The sequence below is a fragment of the Bos mutus genome, chromosome 6, assembly GCF_027580195.1.
Source record: "Bos mutus isolate GX-2022 chromosome 6, NWIPB_WYAK_1.1, whole genome shotgun sequence".
Lineage (NCBI taxonomy): Eukaryota > Metazoa > Chordata > Mammalia > Artiodactyla > Bovidae > Bos > Bos mutus.
The window spans coordinates 89,352,461-89,371,455 of record NC_091622.1 but is presented as its reverse complement, the minus strand read 5'-3'; the positions used below and the strand labels follow the sequence as shown (position 1 = coordinate 89,371,455).

Here is an 18,995-nt window from a genome sequence, read left to right as displayed (position 1 = left end):
ATGCCATCCAGCCATCTCATCCTCTGTCGTCCCCTTCTCCTCCTTCCTCCAATCCCTCCCAGCATCAGAGTCTTTTCCAATGAGTCAACACTTCGCATGAGGTGGCCAAAGTACTGGAGTTTCAGCTTTAGCATCATTCCTTCCAAAGAAATCCCAGGGCTGATCTCCTTCAGAATGGACTGGTTGGATCTCCTTGCAGTCCAAGGGACTCTCAAGAGTCTTCTCCAACACCACAGTTCAAAAGCATCAATCCTTCGGCACTCAGCCTTCTTTACAGTCCAGCTCTCACATCCATACATGACCACAGGAAAAACCATAGCCTTGACTAGACGAACCTTTGTTGGCAAAGTAATGTCTTTGCTTTTGAATATGCTATCTAGGTTGGTCATAACTTTCCTTCCAAGGAGTAAGCGTCTTTTAATTTCATGGCTGCAGTCACCATCTGCAGTGATTTTGGAGCCCCAAAAATAAAGTCTGACACTGTTTCCACTGTTTCCCCATCTATTTCCCATGAAGAGATGGGACCGGATGCCATGATCTTCATTTTCTGAATGTTGAGCTTTAAGCCAACTTTTTCACTCTCCTCTTTCACTTTCATGAAGAGGCTTTTGAGTTCCTCTTCACTTTCTGCCATAAGGGTGGTGTCATCTGCACATCTGAGGTTATTGATATTTCTCCTGGCAATCTTGATTCCAGCTTGTGTTTCTTCCAGTCCAGCGTTTCTCATGATGTACTCTGCATATAAGTTAAATAAACAGGGTGACAATATACAGCCTTGATGTACTCCTTTTCCTATTTGGAACCAGTCTGTTGTGCCATGTCCAGTTCTAACTGGTGCTTCTTGACTTGCATACAGATTTCTCAAGAGGCAGACCAGGTGGTCTGGTATTCCCATCTCTTTCAGAATTTTCCACAGTTTATTGTGATCCACACAGTCAAAGGCTTTGGTATAGTCAATAAAGCAGAAATAGATGTTTTTCTGGAACTCTCTTGCTTTTTCCATGATCCAGCGGATGCTGGCAATTTGATCTCTGGTTCCTCTGCCTTTTCTAAAACCAGCTTGAATATCAGGAAGTTCACGGTTCACATATTGTTGAAGCCTGGCTTGGAGAATTTTGAGCATTACTTTACTAGTGTGTGAGATGAGTGCAATTGTGTGGTAGTTTGAGCATTCTTTGGCATTGCCTTTCTTTGGGATTGGAATGAAAACTGACCTTTTCCCATCCTGTGGTCACTGCTGAGTTTTCCAAATTTGCTGGCATATTGAGTACAGCACTTTCACAGAATCATCTTTCAGGATTTGGAATAGCTCAACTGGTTCTATCACCTCCACTAGCTTTGTTCGTAGTGATGCTTTCTAAGGCCCACTTGACTTCACATTCCAGGATGTCTGGTTCTAGGTGAGTGATCACACCCTCGTGATTATCTGGGTCGTGAACATCTTTTTTGTACCGTTCTTCTGTGTATTCCTGCCACCTCTTCCTAATATCTTCTGCTTCTCTTAGGTCCATACCATTTCTGACCTTTATCGAGCCCATCTTTGCATGAAATGTTCCTTTGGTATCTGATTTTCTTGAAGAGATTCCTAGTCTTTCCCATTCTGTTGTTTTCCTCTATTTCTTTGCATTGATCGCTGAAGAAGGCTTTATTATCTCTTCTTGCTGTTCTTTGGAACTCTGCATTCAGATGTTTATATCTTTCCTTTTCTCCTTTGCTTTTCGCTTCTCTTCTTTTCACAGCTATTTGTAAGGCCTCCCCAGACAGCCATTTTGCTTTTTTGCATTTCTTTTCCATGGGGATGGTCTTGATCCCTGTCTCCTGTACAATGTCATGAACCTCCGTCCATAGTTCATCAGGCACTCTATCAATCAGATCTAGGCCCTTAAATCTATTTCTCACTTCCACTGTATAATTATAAGGGATTTGATTTAGGTCATACCTGAATGGTCTAGTGGTTTTCCCTACTTTCTTCAATTTAAGTCTGAATTTGGTAATAAGGAGTTCATGGTCTTAGCCACAGTCAGCTTCTGGTCTTGTTTTTGCTGACTGTATAGAGCTTCTCCATCTTTGGCTGCAAAGAATATAATCAATCTGATTTCAGTGTTGACCATCTGGTGATGTCCATGTATAGAGTCTTCTCTTGTGTTGTTGGAAGAGGGTGTTTGTTATGACCAGTGTATTTTCTTGGCAAAATTCTCTTTGCCCTGCTTCATTCTGTATTCCAAGGCCAAATTTGCCTGTTACTCCAGGTGTTTCTTGACTTCCTACTTTTTCATTCCAGTCCCCTGTAGTGAAAAGGACATCTTTTTTGGGTGTTAGTTCTAAAAGGTCTTGGAGGTCTTCATAGAACTGTTCAACTTCAGCTTCCTCAGCGTTACTGGTGGGGCATAGGTTGGATCACCATGATATTGAATGGTTTGCCCTGGAAATGAACAGAGATCATTCTGTCATTTTTGAGATTGCATCCAAGTACTGCATTTTGAACTCTTTTGTTGACCATGATGGCTACTCCATTTCTTGTGAGGGATTCCTGCCCGCAGTAGTAGATATAATGGTCATCTGAGTTAAATTCACCCATTCCAGTCCATTTCAGTTCGCTGATTCCTAGAATGTAGATGTTCACTCTTGCCATCTCTTGTTTGACCACTTCCAATTTGCCTTGATTCATGGACCTGACATTCCAGGTTCCTATGCAATATTGCTCTTTACAGCATCGGACCTTGCTTCTATCACCAGTCACATCCACAGCTGGGTATTCTTTTTGCTTTGGCTCCATCCCTTCATTCTTTCAGGAGTTATTTCTCCACTGATCTCCAGTAGCATATTGGGTACCTACTGACCTGGGGAGTTTCTCTTTCAGTATCCTATCATTTTGCCTTTTCATAGTGTTCATGAGGTTCTCAAAGCAAGAATACTGAGGTGGTTTGCCATTCCCTTCTCCAGTGGACCACATTCAAGGGTCATAGCATCTTTAAATGTTATTTTTAATTTATGAGATATTTATTAAATAAAAACTCATTCATTTGCTCAGCATTTATTAAACATTTGCTAGCATCTTTCACCCTATCCTCTTCCTTTCCCTTCTGAAATGACCGTTAGCTGATACTTTATTAATTAGATGAGCAGTGAAATAACATGAGTCATTGTAACTAGCTGTGTAAGGGTTTGGCCTTCTACATAGCTTCACTGGGTTATAGCTAATAGGAAGGACTGCTTACTGAGAAATTCATTTAAAGCATGGGTGAGTAACTGAACCCAGGGCTTATAATTAGGAAAACATTCTAAAAGAGTAGCAAGTAATTGCCATGTACTTTATGGGCAAAGTTATTGTTTAAAAATGCCGTATTTAGTAAATTTGTTACAGAAACATTCCAGCTAATTAGAAGAGACTATATTTGTAGATTTTAATTATAACCTTAAAAAAAACCCCATTAAAACCTCCCTCCCACACTTGCGATCAAAAGTGATTCTCCCCCCATTTCCAGTTCTATGTGCAAGAGATTTTTTGATATTTCAGATATTTCTAAGCTCTCTTCCTGTTATTTTGACCTTGCGATGAAGAGTCTAGCTATCTTGCAGGAAGCAATTTTCCCTCATACATCCTGGGGTCATTTTGCAATAGATGGCCTTAGGTGGTTTTTTTCTCCTTTGCTTGCATAGAGCCTCATCTTTCAATTGATGGCTGTGACCAAGCTAGTTTTTCTTTTTTTTTTTAATCATTGTAGCAGCTACAATATAATCAGTCAGGGACCTCCTTACTTGAGAAATAAGGCTTTGTGGGAACTAACTGCCTTGGCTTTTTATCAGACATAGACTCTAGAGTGGCCTGGCAATAGATATCTGCTTAAACAATAACAACAAAAAATGAAATTACACAGTCATCTTTCTAAGAAGCAGAGCTTTATCTTTCTGAAATTTAAATAATTATGTATACGACCAGTATCTCTTTGTGTTTGGCATGAGTCTGAGGAGAAAAAAAGAGAAGATATTTGTTAGCCAAAAGTAGTGATGTTACAACATATCATTTTGGTTTTCAAATATCTTCAGACAAACTTTTTATGCATCCTTTAGGCATCTGACACAAGTCAGGGACTGCAATGAACAGTCCTCAGATTACTGAATTTTAGGTGGTTGGATGCTGCTTGGTCAAATGGCTCTGTAACTGTAACTTCAGACAGGGGAGCATCTGCTAAGTTGAGGTCAACTCAGGACTGTATTGATGAAGTTGATGAGAGAATGAGAGGGGAATTGGGGCGTTTGGAGAGCTTGCTGATTTCTGATTACTTCACTTTACCATGACCATGCAGCAAAGGGGCCTTTAGAGAGCAGAGGGATAGGTGGGGCTCCCCAATGACTCAGAGGGTAAAGAATCTCCCTGCAATGCAGTAGGCACAGGTTTGATCCTTGGGTGGGGAAGATCCCCTGGAGGAGGAAATGGCAACCCACACCAATATTCTTGCCTGAAAAATCCTATGGACAGAGGAGCCTGGTGGGCTACAGTCCATGGCATCCCAAAAGAGTCAAACACGACCAAGCTAATAAGCACACAGGGAATGGTGCACAGATCTGAGACTGGCTTTAGAGGATCAGATAAAGGAACTGGAGAGGACATCTATTGTGTTTTGAGGGGATGCAGTTGGGGAGGTGCTGAATGGAAGAGACTTACCTAGTCTGACTCCTGCAAGCATTAGAACCAGAACTGATGGGTGGAAGATGAAAAGAGAGGCCAGGGGGTGGGGGAAGGTGTGTGGAGAGGAATCCTATAAAATAACATTTACAGAGCTTTGTGTATGTTCCATGTTAGATCATATAAAACCATATACTTTGAATATAATTTATAATAGGAGAACTCAGGCACACTGAAACTCTTTGTATCGCCCTCTGATGAAATGGGAAATCCTGGGGATTTTTGAATTCCCTGTCCGGGGATATTTAAGCACTTGAGAGTGCTGTATAGGGGATTTTATCACCCCCTCCCTTTCAAACTCAGAATCTAAAATTTCAGGGTAGATTTTAGTGTTACCCTCCCCGTTTATTTATCTTAGACATATTGTTGCTGCTAAGTCACTTCAGTCGTGTCCAACTCTGTGTGACCCAATAGACGGCAGCCCACCAGGCTCTGCTGTCCCTGGGATTCTCCAGGCAAGAACACTGGAGTGGGTTGCCATTTCCTTCTCCTGTGCATGAAACTGAAAAGTGAAAGTGAAGTCGTTCTGTCGTGCCCAGCCTTCAGTGACCCCATGGATTGTGGCCTTCAAGGCTCCTCCGTCCATGGGATTTTCCAGGCAAGAGTACTGGAGTGGGGTGCCATTGCCTTCTCCAGACATATTGTTAATGATGTTCAAAGGATGACAGGTTTTTAGCAAAGAATGAAATTTCTCATAAACACAGTGATTGTACAGCTTAAACACATTTTGTTTAAAGGAATTGTACCCTTTGTTAATTCCAAGTAATGAAAAAAGTGTTAATTTCTTCAACAAAGAAATAGTAGAGATTCTTAAGAGTCTTTTACTTTTTGACCTTGTTGCCCTGTTTTTGTTCTATTTTTATAGCTGTGATGAAGGCTATGCTGGGGCCAGATGTGAGAGAGTTGACTTGTTTTACCTAAGAGGAGACAGAGGGCAGATTTTGGTGATTTGTTTGATAGCAGTTATGGTAATTTTTATCATTTTGGTGGTCAGTATCTGCACATGCTGTCAGTAAGTATTTTTAAATTTAATTTTAAGGAAGTCTAAAAACTTTTATCTTTCCTTTCCTATCTTCTTTCCTTCCTTCCCTCCTTCCTGCCTTTTCTCTTCCCCCCTTTTTTTAATTTAAATTACTTTTTACAGTTCACCATCATTTATTCTGAAGCATTTATAATAAACACATGACATGATTTTTGTCATTTTGTCATTTTTCTAAGCATAATTATTATAATTCAAATAAAATTTATATAAATCCTCTGAGAAAGAGGAAGTGGGCAAAATGGATGAAGGCGACCCAAATGTATAAACTTCTAGTTATAAGATAAACAGGTCATGGGATGTAATGTACACATAGTGATTATAGTTAATAAAACAGTCTTGAATATTTGAAAGTTTCTTAGGGGATCTGGAAAGTTCTCATCACAAGAATGAAAAATTTTGTAAATGTGGAGATGGCTATTAAATACTACACTTATTGTGGTGATCAATTTCAATATAAACATATATCAAATCATACCTGAAATGAATAAAATGTTACACATCAATTACATATCAATTTAAAAAGTCAGTTTTGTTGTTCAGTTGCTAAGTCGTGTCCAATCCCATGAACCACAGCACACCAGGCCTCCTGTCCTCCACTGCCTCCTTGAGTTTGAGCTTTCATCCCCTTCTCCTCCCACCTTCCATCTTTTCCAGCATCAGGGTCTTTTCCAGTGAATCAGCTCTTCACATCAGGTGGCCAAAGGACTGGAGCTTCAGCTTCAGCATCAGTCCTTCCAATGAATATTCAGGATTGATTTCCTTTGGGATTGACAGGTGTAATCTCCTTGTAGTCCAAGGAAATCAAAAAAAGTCAATTATTTAGCCCTAGAGTCCATCACGTTTTATGTAAGTTTGTTAATAGCTTAAACAATACTTTTCTTAAACTATACCGTGACACAAAAACTTTGAAAGATAGAAACAAAAGTATTTTTTATTAGTCACATTAAAATAATGAATTTTATTTACAAAAGATGCCTGCACTGTTTCTCCTGTCTTTATTTTTTATATACCTCAACTTTGTTAATCAAGAAAATCCTTGTTTTTTCTCTGAGATAGAATGGCTTAGTACAATGCTTTAGTTTTGGAAACTCATCAAATTTTTTATCAGGCCAGAACTCCCACACAGCATGCTAAAAAAGCATTTTCTTAAAATGCTACCTTCATGTCTTGAGAAGCCTCCTGAACTGTACTTTGGACTGTGGTTCTCATTACAGGAAGGTGTTACATGAGTCCTTTCTTTATAGCATTCTTGGTAGAAAAGCGTTAACACAGCTAACAGCTGTCTAGAGAGATGTTTGTCCCAGCTGTGCCATCAAACACTTTTGAGAACTTGGACAAACTTCTTAATCTTTTTAAACTTTAATTTTATTTTCTGTAAAATGAGAGGATTAAACTCGCATTTACAAATAATCTGTAGGATTCCTTCTAGCTATAAAATTGATAGATATTTGTAACATTTTACTTCCTTTATGGCAAAAAGGAATTTTAGAATGCCAAGTTTGGGGCAGAGCTGGGAAATGCTGTATTTTATTACATTCATTTTGTATCATATTTTAAGAAAACTGGACTGCACTACAGAATATCTAATACGTTTCTTAATTAATTTATCTGGAAACTTAATTAACATATTCAGAGATTACCCTCATTCTCTTAGTCTTATGTTGGTTTCCATTTTGTACTATCTTTTATTTACATACTAAATAATGCTTATCAGTCTATTTTGTAAAATGACTTGGCCTGAAAAGTTTTCTTGTGCTCAACAAGCTCTATCCACAATCAAGTACTATATTCCTTCTATGTAGCTATAACTACATTCTCTCTGTACTTTTGCTATTGTAGCTATTTGAGCCTAGAGAAAGGGATGGTTAAGAGAGAACCTAAAAAAATTTTTTTTTCATGAACCTGTACATTTTTACCAGTCTGGAAATAAGATCTTAGGCTTTACTGATGTTTAATTTTGTGACTGCAGTAACTAAAAGGACCACTCTAATTTCTAACACTTTGTTTTCCAAGTCCTCTTCGGAAACGTCGGAAAAGAAGAAAGAAGGAAGAAGAAATGGAAACTCTGGGTAAAGATATAACTCCTATAAATGATGATATTCAAGAGACTAGTATTGCTTAATGGTAAGTATGATAAACTTAGTAGATGGGGAGCTCTTCAGGTGATATTTGCCTGGTGAAGTGGGGTTTAATTGCATTCAGTAAATCGATTGGAATTTGATTGTGTTTAAAAACATCTAAAAATAAATTGAGAATTTTTTCATTGAATCTGAAGCCAGATAAAAGACTTTATCATATCTTTCTTTTGCATGGTACCACAGAGATAGAATATAGACTTTTACACAGTTTTTCTGATGCACTTAGATCAGTCTAGTTTCTTGTTCTGTGTGGTTGTGGTGGTTATTTTATATTCTTATAAAATATTATAAGATTTTGATATATTTTTCACTTGGGGACACAAATAAGAAAGATTTTAGTTTAGACATCTCACATTGAAAGGAAATAGCAAAAGCAGTGTTTTGATAATAACCATGTTTATAGAGCATTTACCACATTCCAAGCACTGTTCGAGGCTCTTTTAAATGTTCCATCATTTGAGATCCCAGCAGGAATCACAAATTCTCTCAGATGATCCAACAAAGACATTTTGATGAAGGGGCTGGGAGGGCAGGGTTGAGGGAACCTATAGGAATATTGAGGCTCCCAGAGTCTAGCAACTGCTGGAGGCTGTCCCCTACCTGTGCCTGAAAGGGCAGAAAAACACTTACCTTGCCATTGAGAAGCTGGCTGTGCTCTAGGGCCCACCAGGCAGAAGCTGTAGCTATGGATGGGAGTAGCCATGGTCAGCACCTGAATAAGGAAGGAGGCAGGAGCGGGAGAAGAATATCCCCAAACCTCTGTCCTCTTGCCTTCAGATCTGCAGCAGGTACCTTTCACTAGCCAAACCCAGAGGAAAGAGAGCATCCACATTTGCTTGTACCAGAGTTCTTATGCAGAGAACTATTATTTCTGCCTTTCTGCTTACCATTCCCAGAGCTGGCTTCATCCTTGGCTAAGTCCTCTTAGGTCATAGAGGAAGCTAGCAGCAACCATGGCCGCACACGGCCTTGTTCATCCAGCAGGAGAAAGTGGTGGCTTTCCATAGCTTACCCAGCAAAATCTCCTTTTCCAGAAATGCTCAACTGAACAATAGAATACAGTAAATGATTATCAAGAAATTATAATGTTCTTCTAGCTTATTATCAGAATGATATGAATGAATTGAAAACAAAAATGCTGACTCTGGAGGGTTTTGTTTTTGGTGTGTGTGTGTGTGTGTTTTATGAGATTGCAAGGAGAATAGGTGGCTCATGTCCTGAAAAACTTGGAGCTCCCCAAGGGTTTTGGCAAAGCCTTTTTAAAGGGCAGGTGGGAGGTGGGATGGCTGGGTACATGATCAGCTTGTGCACAGTTCTCTGAATGGCTGATAATGAGGCAGCATGGTGGTGTCATAGGGATTAACATTATCAGTTTTTAGGCTCCAGTAGAAACTTGGGGCTACGTGTTCAGGGTCATCAGGTAGGTAACTTCTTCTATTTGGTGGGAGGTTTTCCCATTGGCAAAATAAGTCAGGAAATTTGCATCAAATACTATTAATTAGGTACTTGAGAGAGTACATAAAGCAGAGGATACGGGTGAAGGCAGGTCTCAGGAAGTCCCCATAGGGTCTGGCTCAGTTACAATTCCCCCCTTTTCTTATATATTCCTCAATCTTGAGGAGAACGAGTTTTGAAGAAGAAAAGGAATAAAGGTTCAGATAGAGAGGTTAATTAATAAACTTGACAGAGGTACCCACAGAGTACCCACAGTTTCCTGCTTGGGATTTGTGTTTTGGTTTTTTTTGTAACTACATAATAAATTTCGTTTTAATGGCTTGCTCTTTTCTTTTTTTTCTTTCCTTTTTCCTATAGTTGATGAAGATTACTCCAGGTTGATGGCAAGTTACAAAGTATCTTCTTACTCATTTGAAAATGGACAGAATGTGTCTCAGGAAACAGCTAGCAAAATGAATTTTAAATAATGTATTTACTTTTTGTCTGTAATGTTGATTTGTGTTGTTTACTATTGTTTTTGTAATACTAAGTAATTTTATTATTATATAGTGTTTGGGAAAAGCACCCAGTTAAGCAGGGACATTTTAATAAACTTCCAATTCAGTTTTGTCACCAAAATTACTAGTCAAACAAAAAAGAAGAGTAGGAAGGAGTTTAGATCTTAGGAATTGCATTAATAATAAAACTACCATTTATCCAACACTTACTATGTGCTAAGAGTTTGAAATACATTATTTCCTGTAATTCCTTCAAAAACCTATGATTCTCATTTCTCGTGTATAGAAACAGGCCCTAAGAAGCTAAAGGACATTCCCTGGTGGCTCAGATGGTTAAGAATCTGCCTGCAATGCAGGAGACCTGGATTTGATCCCTGGGTCTTGCAGATATCCTGGAGAAGGGAATGGCAACCCACTCCAGTATTCTTACCTGGAGAATCCCATGGACAGAAAAGCCTAGCAGGCTACAGTCCATGGGATTGCAAAGAGGCAGATACAACACAAGAATTTAAATGATCTAACCCAGATTTATAGAGTTAGGAATTGGTGGAGCTGAAATTGGAACCAATATTTAGCCAAGTTCAAGGTTTGCTGTTAACCATCATTTTTGTTCACTGGAGTTGTTGCAACCTAATGCACAATATAACCCAAGACTTTACACTAAAGTGTGTTTGCAATGACTGAGGCACTGGTACATTTTCCTGCAGAAACTCAGATTGCAGAGTCCTGGATACATGTTAACTGTTACCATCATGCTTTCTATAGGCTTGACTTTCATTATGTTTCTTTGCTCCTTTGTAAATTCTCAGTGATATAGATACATTTTTACATTTCTAAAGCAAACAGATTTGTCCCACAGTTTAGGAAAATGACAGAGATGGAAAGTAATTGCATGACCATCTTTAAGCTCCAAGTAAATGTTTATGCTTGCTAAAGGATAGATGAAGCGCTGGAAGAGGCTGTTTATCCTGGAGCAAATGGTCAGGGACATCACAACTGAGCCCAGGCAGGATGTATAAGGCATATCCTGATTTTTGTTCTTCTGGTGCTTCCCAGGTGACACTAGTGGTAAAGAACCCACCTGCTAATGCAGGATACTTAAGAGACACAAGTTCAATCCCTGGGTTGGGAAGATGCCCTGGAGGAGGGCATGGCAACCTATTCTAGCACTCTTGCCTAGAGAGTCCCATGGACACAGGAGCCTTGTGGACTATGGTCCATAGGGTCACAAGGAGTCTGACACAACTGAAGTGACTTAGCACACAAGAAAACAGTACCTGTGATTGCTCTCAGATGAATTTTAGTGCAATCAAATTATGACCATAGTCACCTGTTACTTGGGACCATCTTGCCAATGCTCCTTCAACTCCATATTACATTTAATGAAGATTCTTTTTAAATCTGAAAAAGCAGAATGTACATTTAGCCAAAATTCCATAGAATATGGAATTTCCTACATTGGCTGGGTGTATCATTTATAAAAACTGATGGCAGATATCCTCAAATTACTACAATTTTGCTATTGTGCCTATCAGCAAAACAGCTTTTCCAGAATCTTTGTAAATTCTAATTTGCAGTGTAGACTCCATGCCTGAAATGAAGCAGAGAATTCAGAGAAAAGGTGAAGTTGTGTATTACTTTTTATCACACACCGTATTTCAAGTGAGAATGAGGCTGTGCTTAAGTATAACACAGAAATAGTTCAAATATTAGTAAGAACTAAGTCAAACAATGGAGAAGGCAATGGCACCCCACTCCAGTACTCTTGCCTGGAAAATCCCATGTACGGAGGAGCCTGGTAGGCTGCAGTCCACGGGGTCGCAAAGAGTCAGACATGACTAAGAGACTTCACTGTCACTTTTCACTTTCATGCACTGGAGAAGGCAATGGCACCCCACTCCAGTACTCTTGCCTGGAGAATCCCAGGGACGGCGGAGCGTGGTGGGCTGCCGTCTATGGGGTCGCACAGAGTCGGACACAACTGAAGCGACTTGGCAGCAGCAGCAGCAGCAAGTCAAACAATGACCATCCTTGAATAGAGTCAATTTCACCTGATTCATTTTGTATACACTCTTTTCAAAAGCTTCCTCTGAGTTTCTTCATGCTTTCTCTTTCTCAGTCTTTACTGATACTAAGAGTGCTTGAAACAAATGTTCGTTAGAGCATTTAAATTTTTAAAAAATGCTATAACTGTTTCTTCTTTCCTTAATCAAGGTTGGTTGACCAATGGAATCTCTCAAGGCAATTCAAGCTTGGAAATTATGTTCTGATGCTAAAATGTGTCTCTTGAAATTTGGTAGATCTGAACTACCAATAAAGAATTTCAAAGATTTTCCTATGTTTTTGAAATGCATTTTATAATTTTTTTTTGTTGCCTATACTGAATGACCTCATTTATGTAAACTGTCAGTATTACCATGTAATAAAATAAATTTATTTTTAAAACAAAGCAAATATATATTTGCTTAGGAATTTTCTATTGTTACCACACATTATTAGTAGAAATAAATTTGAACATTATTGCCTTACAAAACCTTGTGTTTTATAGCAACTATCATGAATACCGTTGAAGTAGTTTACTCTGACCATAAGTTTTCCTTGGAAACTAAAGAATTTGAAAATGTAGTAGATACTTATGAGACTGGTTACTCAGCAGCCTGGACATATTTTTTAACCTCACTCTGTGGTGCTAGTGGTAAAGAACCTGCCTGCCAATGCAGGAGACACAAGAGACGTGGGTTTGATCCCTGGGTTGGGAAATCCCCTGGAGAAGGGAATGGCAACCCACTCCAATATCCCTGCCTGGAGAATCTCATGGACAGGGCAGCCTGGTAGGCTACCGTCCATGGGGTTGCAAAGAGTTGGAACCCCACAACTGAGCATGAGCACCAGCTGTATTTGGTTGGTCTAAGGTGGGCGATTAATGAAATTGGGCCAACTGGAGTCATTTCCTGGGAAATTGGGAACTTGAAATAAAGTTATCCTTCTTTGGGTTCTTGGAGTATACAGATGTGCAGTTCAAAGCTATTGACAGTCATGTTTTGTTCCACGAGGGCCAGAAAAGCAAAGAAACTGGTGAAAGAGGAACCGAGGTGAAAGGTGAATTTCCTGACAGTCTGAATTCCTGTCCCATGCAATCTCAGAGTTTAGCTTCATTCAGTTCCTGTGTGTAGCCTCTATGAGACCTGTCAGTATCTTTGTAATGAATTCCTTCTTTGGCTTAAGCTAGTTCTATTTGTATTTCTATGACTTGGAACCAAGATCTTGACTAACTCCAGTGTATCATGAGATCATGGATGACAGTTTCTTAAAGCAGACATGACTTTGAAACAGTACTATCAAATAATGCCTTCAATTAGAGGAGCATTTCTAGCAACAATATTCCATTTATCACTGTATAGTCATTCAGGATAATGATTTCAGGGGAGCATGGAGACTAAGTAGACAGTCCAGCGAGCACTGATTGGGCATCTCCTGTAATTCTAGGCACCGTACCACCCACTGTGACAAATGATAAGGAGAAATAAGACATGGTCCCTTGGACAGTCTACAATTTACTGGAGGAAACAGCTACTCAGTGATAATTTCAATATAGTTTCGCAGTCTAAGAGAGACTCAGGTACTATGGGTTCAGAGAGGAGGACGACTTAGCCAGTTGAGAAGGAATCATGGAAGATTCTGGAGGGAAATTACATCTGAACTGATGACTGGCTCTGAGAATAAAGGTCTTTACCTCTTTACCCCATATCCCAGGTAAGGCCAGATAGTTCTTGGATCCTTAACAAATTCTACAGAATTTCTTGAAAAGCCTTATCAGTAGAAGGACTAGTGGGTGTTGCTATGAGAGACTATGAGAAGAGAAAGAATGAAGGCTTCATGCCTTGTTTCAGAATGTCCTGTACATGACAGGGTAAAGTATATGGGCATGTGAGCTGAGAGGTGAGATGTTTCTGCTTCCAATACTGTTACAGCAATGAGCTGAGATAGAGAGCTTTTGATTGCTTCCTGGAGTGGATTATTTCCACTCTATATTATTGACCACGGTGTTACATACAGAGTAGAGTAAAATGTTCTGGGTCAAATAACCTGCTGTGTGGAAAAGGCCCTGGTTTGTGCCAAATTTTATGAAGGAAGTCTAGGACACATTTTAGTGCCCATGGTTTTAAGACCAAGCTATTGCCTTAATGAAACCTTCATTTTAATATAGTCTGTATACACTACATTATGAGAACCTAAATATATTGGGGCATTGCTGTCATTCTTTCATTCAAAAATATTTGTTAAGTACCTACTAAGTGCCAAGTACCTTGGGTCCTGGGACCTCATCAGTGGACAAATAGTGACCTCAGGGTCACTAGCTTATGTTGTAGTGGATATAATCCTTCACAGCACTGAATTTAAAACAGGGCTTATCCGAGAAGTTATGTTATCCAGAGGACACTGTCAGACTTTCAACCTATACCGCTGTCTTGGAGCGTGAAGCTCAAGATGAGCATTCCCAGAACTCAGTATATGGTGAGAGAAACAGTTTTCTTTTTACCCCCAAGTAATTTATGTATTTTAATAATAACTGTCAGGAGCAAAAAAAAAAAAAGTTTGTTTCTTCGCTGCAAGAATCTTGGTTTATACAATCTTTTTTGTTATGGTTGATGAATGTGGGTGCTACATTCGGACATCTGTTCTTCAAAGACTCTTCTATGCCTCAAAGTATTTTTCTGCAAAGAAACCTGTTCCCATGTGACCTGCTTCGGCATTTGAGCACTGACACTGGAACATAACGTGCGAATAGTCTATTCCTGTCTCTCTGCTAATGTGACTTGATCCTGAGACTGTGTATCTTATAATAACATCTAGTTTGCACTTTTGCAAGTTCATTCAGCCTTGGGACCTGTCAGCTTTTGGTGTCTGAAGTAGTCTGAAATTCTGTATTAGAAAACTAAATCAATGCTATAACTCTAAAAACAAAATCAGCAATTATTTTTCAGGAGATAAATTATGTTTGTGCTATTGGAAATTTCAAAATGTGGGTATCTAGGAACATTTATGCAACAATTACAGCCAGTACTTGTATTATAAAGGAAATGTTAAACGTGTTTCCAAGGACATTCTCCTTCACTTTTTCTTATTCTTACTCGAGTTTCAGTTACCAGGAAAGAAGTGCAACAGAAGTACTTCAGTAGGTGTTTTCCCTTTTCTCCTTTTTCAGCTTATTTAAATAAAAACAAAACAAAACAAAAAAACAGAACTTCACAGATACAGAACTCAGTGTTACTTGTTGCAGAAAGTGTAATTATTCTTGTATGATGTGTGCAGAATAATAAAATATTTTGAAGCTCTGTGATCCAAGCTGGATGACAACTTTGTCATATGCTGGTTTTAGAAAGAAGTGAGAAAGAATCTTTTTCTGACTTGCTCTATAAAACCATTTTTATATTACTGCCATGTGTAAACTAATTTTAATAAAGCTGTTTCTAGCATATTCTTTTTTTTTAATACCCTAGGAACATTTGTTTACTCAATGATCCAGAACTAGCAACTCTAAAAAAATAATTTGCACGGTGCTTTTTGTTTGTTGGTTGGTCTTGATTTACTCCTGAAGATAACCTGGTCTTGCATTGTGAATAGTCACCCCTCTGTCTCATAGCTTCAACTGCACACCAAAGTATCTGAACTTTAATCTGATCCTTCTGTAAATGGCATAGGGTTAGGAGAAACTTGCTTCTGAACTATTATAACATAAAGGTTCTGAGCACAAGATCATAATTCAGACAGATTTGGGCTTCAATCCCAGGTAACTTACTATGAACCCCTGGGCAAGTTACTTAACCTTACTAATGTTTTCATCAGCAAAGTGAAAATAAATAATAAATAGGGTGGGCTGAGAGGATTAGATGAGACCATGCCAGTAACATGCTTAGCCTAGCACCTGGAATATTTTTAGTATTCTCTAGGTAAAGGTTCAAGTAATATTAGTTATTATTAGAAAGCTCAATAATACTAAGGATGATGGTGCTGATGATACTGATGTTCTCTGATCACCCTTATGGAAAACAAGGAATTCTTTTCTGAACTTAACTGCTGCACTGATACAGTAAAAGCTCTCTGTATTTTCAAGAGTTCATGATCCCCAGGAATGTCAATCTACTCTTGTCTGAACAAGCCATGTTTAGGTAGAGATTCCAACTCAGTGACTGGCCCTACGCAACTGCTCGTTTCTCTCCCTGTATTCTTCCTCTCTCCCTTCTCCGTTTCTTCCTTGAAAGTACCCAATGAGAAGAATTAAGGAAGAATTATTACAATGCTATTGAAAGTAATGGAAGGGCTATTAATTTTTAAACTATGCTAAGTTCAGCTTGTTATTTTTGGAAGTGGGGTTGGACTTTTACCACTTGTAAGCTCAACATTACTTGAATTGAGTATAGTTTGACTCCGGGCCTGGGAATAACCTCTCCTATTGATTATTCACCATGTTCTTGCATAGTTAGAATTATCGTACACATTTATACAAGTACGAACTTAAGGCTCAGGAAGCTTTAGTCCCCTCCCAGACCACATTGTTAGTAAATCATTGTCACTTGCCTCTTAGGTATATTCCTTGATTTCCATAAGAGTGGTCAGAAAACACCAGAATCATCACCACTATCACTCTTAATATTATTGATCTTACTAATAATAACTGATATTACTTGAAATTTTACCTGCATGTATGTGTGTGAAATTGCTTCAGTCATGTCCAGCTCTTGAGACTCTATGGACTATAGCCTGACAGGCTTCTCTGTCCATGAAATTCTCCAGGCAAGAATACTGAAGTGGGTTGCCATGCCCTCCTCCAGGGGATCTTCCCAATCCAGTCATTGAACCCATGTCTCCTGTGGCTCCTGCAACCCAATCCTCCTGCAGGAGGATTCTTTATCACCGAGCCACCAGGGAAATATGAACCTTTACCTAGAGAATGCTTAAAATATTCCAGTCGCTAGACTAAACATTTTGCTGGCACTATCTTGGTACCTCAGAATTTGCAATAAAAGTACAACTGAGATTATCTACCTTCCAAAAGGAAAGAAACAGAAATTTGTTCTAGAGTCTGCCAATTAGCTCAATAAATTCCCCCTAAGACTATGTGGCGGACAAAACTTTGAGACATTTTAAAAAGTGAAAACTGAACAGGAATAAAATAAGAGGGTTCTGTAACAACCAGCTGAATATGTTTTTATTTGTTTTTAAAATTCAGCGTCTCAGCCAGGTTGAATAGGCTTAGCTGACTTTTCTTAAACCTGTTAAAATATCTGGAAATAAGAAAGGACACTGACTAAAACACAGATAGATTTAGCCACAGGGCATGCATACTAACTCAAGGCACGCACATAAGACTCTTCCTGGAGAGTACTTACTTTGATAGGATAAAATAATTATTTGAGCCACAAAAGATATGAGGAAATAAACAGCCTGTAAAGTATTTGCCTATTCCAGAAGCTTTTGCAAATAATGAAGTATAATACAAATAGTTTTAATTTAAAAACATTTTTCTGATACCCCAAATTGACTCCACATTGCTCGAGTGCATTGAATCAATGGAACTTAATTAGTTTAAACCTCACCCATCTAGAATTTGTCACTACTTAGGCATGGACTGGGCAGATATTTACCTTCATGAAAATGAAGAAATAGTATTTTTAAAACAACATTCAGTAGATGTCAATGTTATAAACCCTTCCAGTACATTGAAAATGTTATTTCAGCAGCAAAACTTTTTTTCATAGTAAATCATCACCTCATGTGACATCAGTACATGTTTAAAATCAGACTTGTCATTTTTATAAACTACCTTCAGATCCTAATCCAACTGGTTAAATATTACCAGAAGCTGACAACAGGAATGTGCATAAAAGTGTTGTTAAGTGCAGGGAGAGTAGAAAGGAGAACAACATACAGTGTATTTCTTTCAAATAGGAGAAAAGACATATTCACAAAGTTACAATAAAAAGCCAAATAAGTTCTATTTATTCATCCAGTGAATATTCAGCACATCTCTATGCATAGCATGGTGCCAAGAGATCAGAATAAAAGAATGAACTAGACTTAGCCCTGTCCCACAGAATTTTACTCTCTAGCAGCGAAGATGAAAGTTTTATACATACAAATAATGCCTTGCCAGTATGGACTAGGGATTTAGGGATTATGGAAGACTTCTCAGAAGAGGTGGTATTTATCTAGGGCTGGAAGAGTGAGTGGGATGCAGAAGACAGAAATGTGAGTGCCTGGCTTAGTGCAGATGAGAGCATTGGGGAATCCATGATTGATTAAGGAGGGGAGAATATGCTTCTTTAAATGCTCTGACATAAGGTTTGTATGGATGATGGTGGTGAACAGGACAAGTGTACATCCAACCAAAAGGAATGTCTGCTTCCAAATGGAATGTATGCTTCCCAATGGGCCAAATGTTCTTTAGGATGTCTATGGTCAATGGGTGTGTGGTACCCATTTCATACCATATGGAGTATACCATAAATCAGAGGCACTGTGTAAATTGTCAAGAGTACAATGAGTGTTCAGCAGTGATATACTAGATTATTGACAGTGACATATTTAGGCCTGGGGCAAAAAGAAAAACGTGATTCCCTGTATACACTTATCAAAACATCCTTTTACATTTTGAATCAAGAAAAAAACATATAATGAAAACTCTGTAATAACAAAGCATGACTGTACATGTGAATACACATGACTAATCGATAAAGGTCTGCATTGCCCGCTCTGTTCACAGGCCCTCCTCAGTGCTCAAGAACTTGTCCTGCTGGGGACCTGATGGCAGCAGGCCTGGAACTGCGGGCTGTCTGAAGGCAGAGTGTTTCTGTTGCATAATAATGCAAGGTTGTAAAATAACCACTGGTTATTGGTTGGTGGGTCTTTAATTCTAATTTAGATAGTTTATTCATCATGGATTTTTTTGGCGTGAATTTTGATTTAAAAAAAATCACATTGCACATTATTTGTCTTCAATCCTCTGTTTATTGGCACCTCCTTTAATTTTGGTCTAGAGCAAGTGTCAGGCTCACTCCCCTCATCCTAATCCCATAGCTGGTTATTGATAAAAGGAAGAAGAAGAAACTAAATGCAGCAGGTTCTCCATGCAACTTTCCATAAACAAACAACTACAAAATCTCCAAGACAACTTA

At 38.7% G+C, this 18,995-nt stretch overlaps 1 protein-coding gene across 2 annotated transcripts in view; it reads left to right on the top strand.

Moving 5' to 3' along the window:
* The window catches only part of BTC (betacellulin), a 52,230-nt gene extending 40,079 nt beyond the window's left edge, over positions 1-12,151 (top strand). For both annotated transcript variants that reach the window (XM_070372517.1, XM_005891257.2), the window contains exons 4-6: positions 5,553-5,699; positions 7,743-7,853; positions 9,680-12,151. In XM_070372517.1, the coding sequence (XP_070228618.1) occupies positions 5,553-5,699; positions 7,743-7,851 (256 nt within the window). In that variant the 3' untranslated portion in view covers positions 7,852-7,853; positions 9,680-12,151. The remainder of the gene's footprint in view (positions 1-5,552; positions 5,700-7,742; positions 7,854-9,679) is intronic.
* Positions 12,152-18,995: the final 6,844 nt, after the last annotated feature.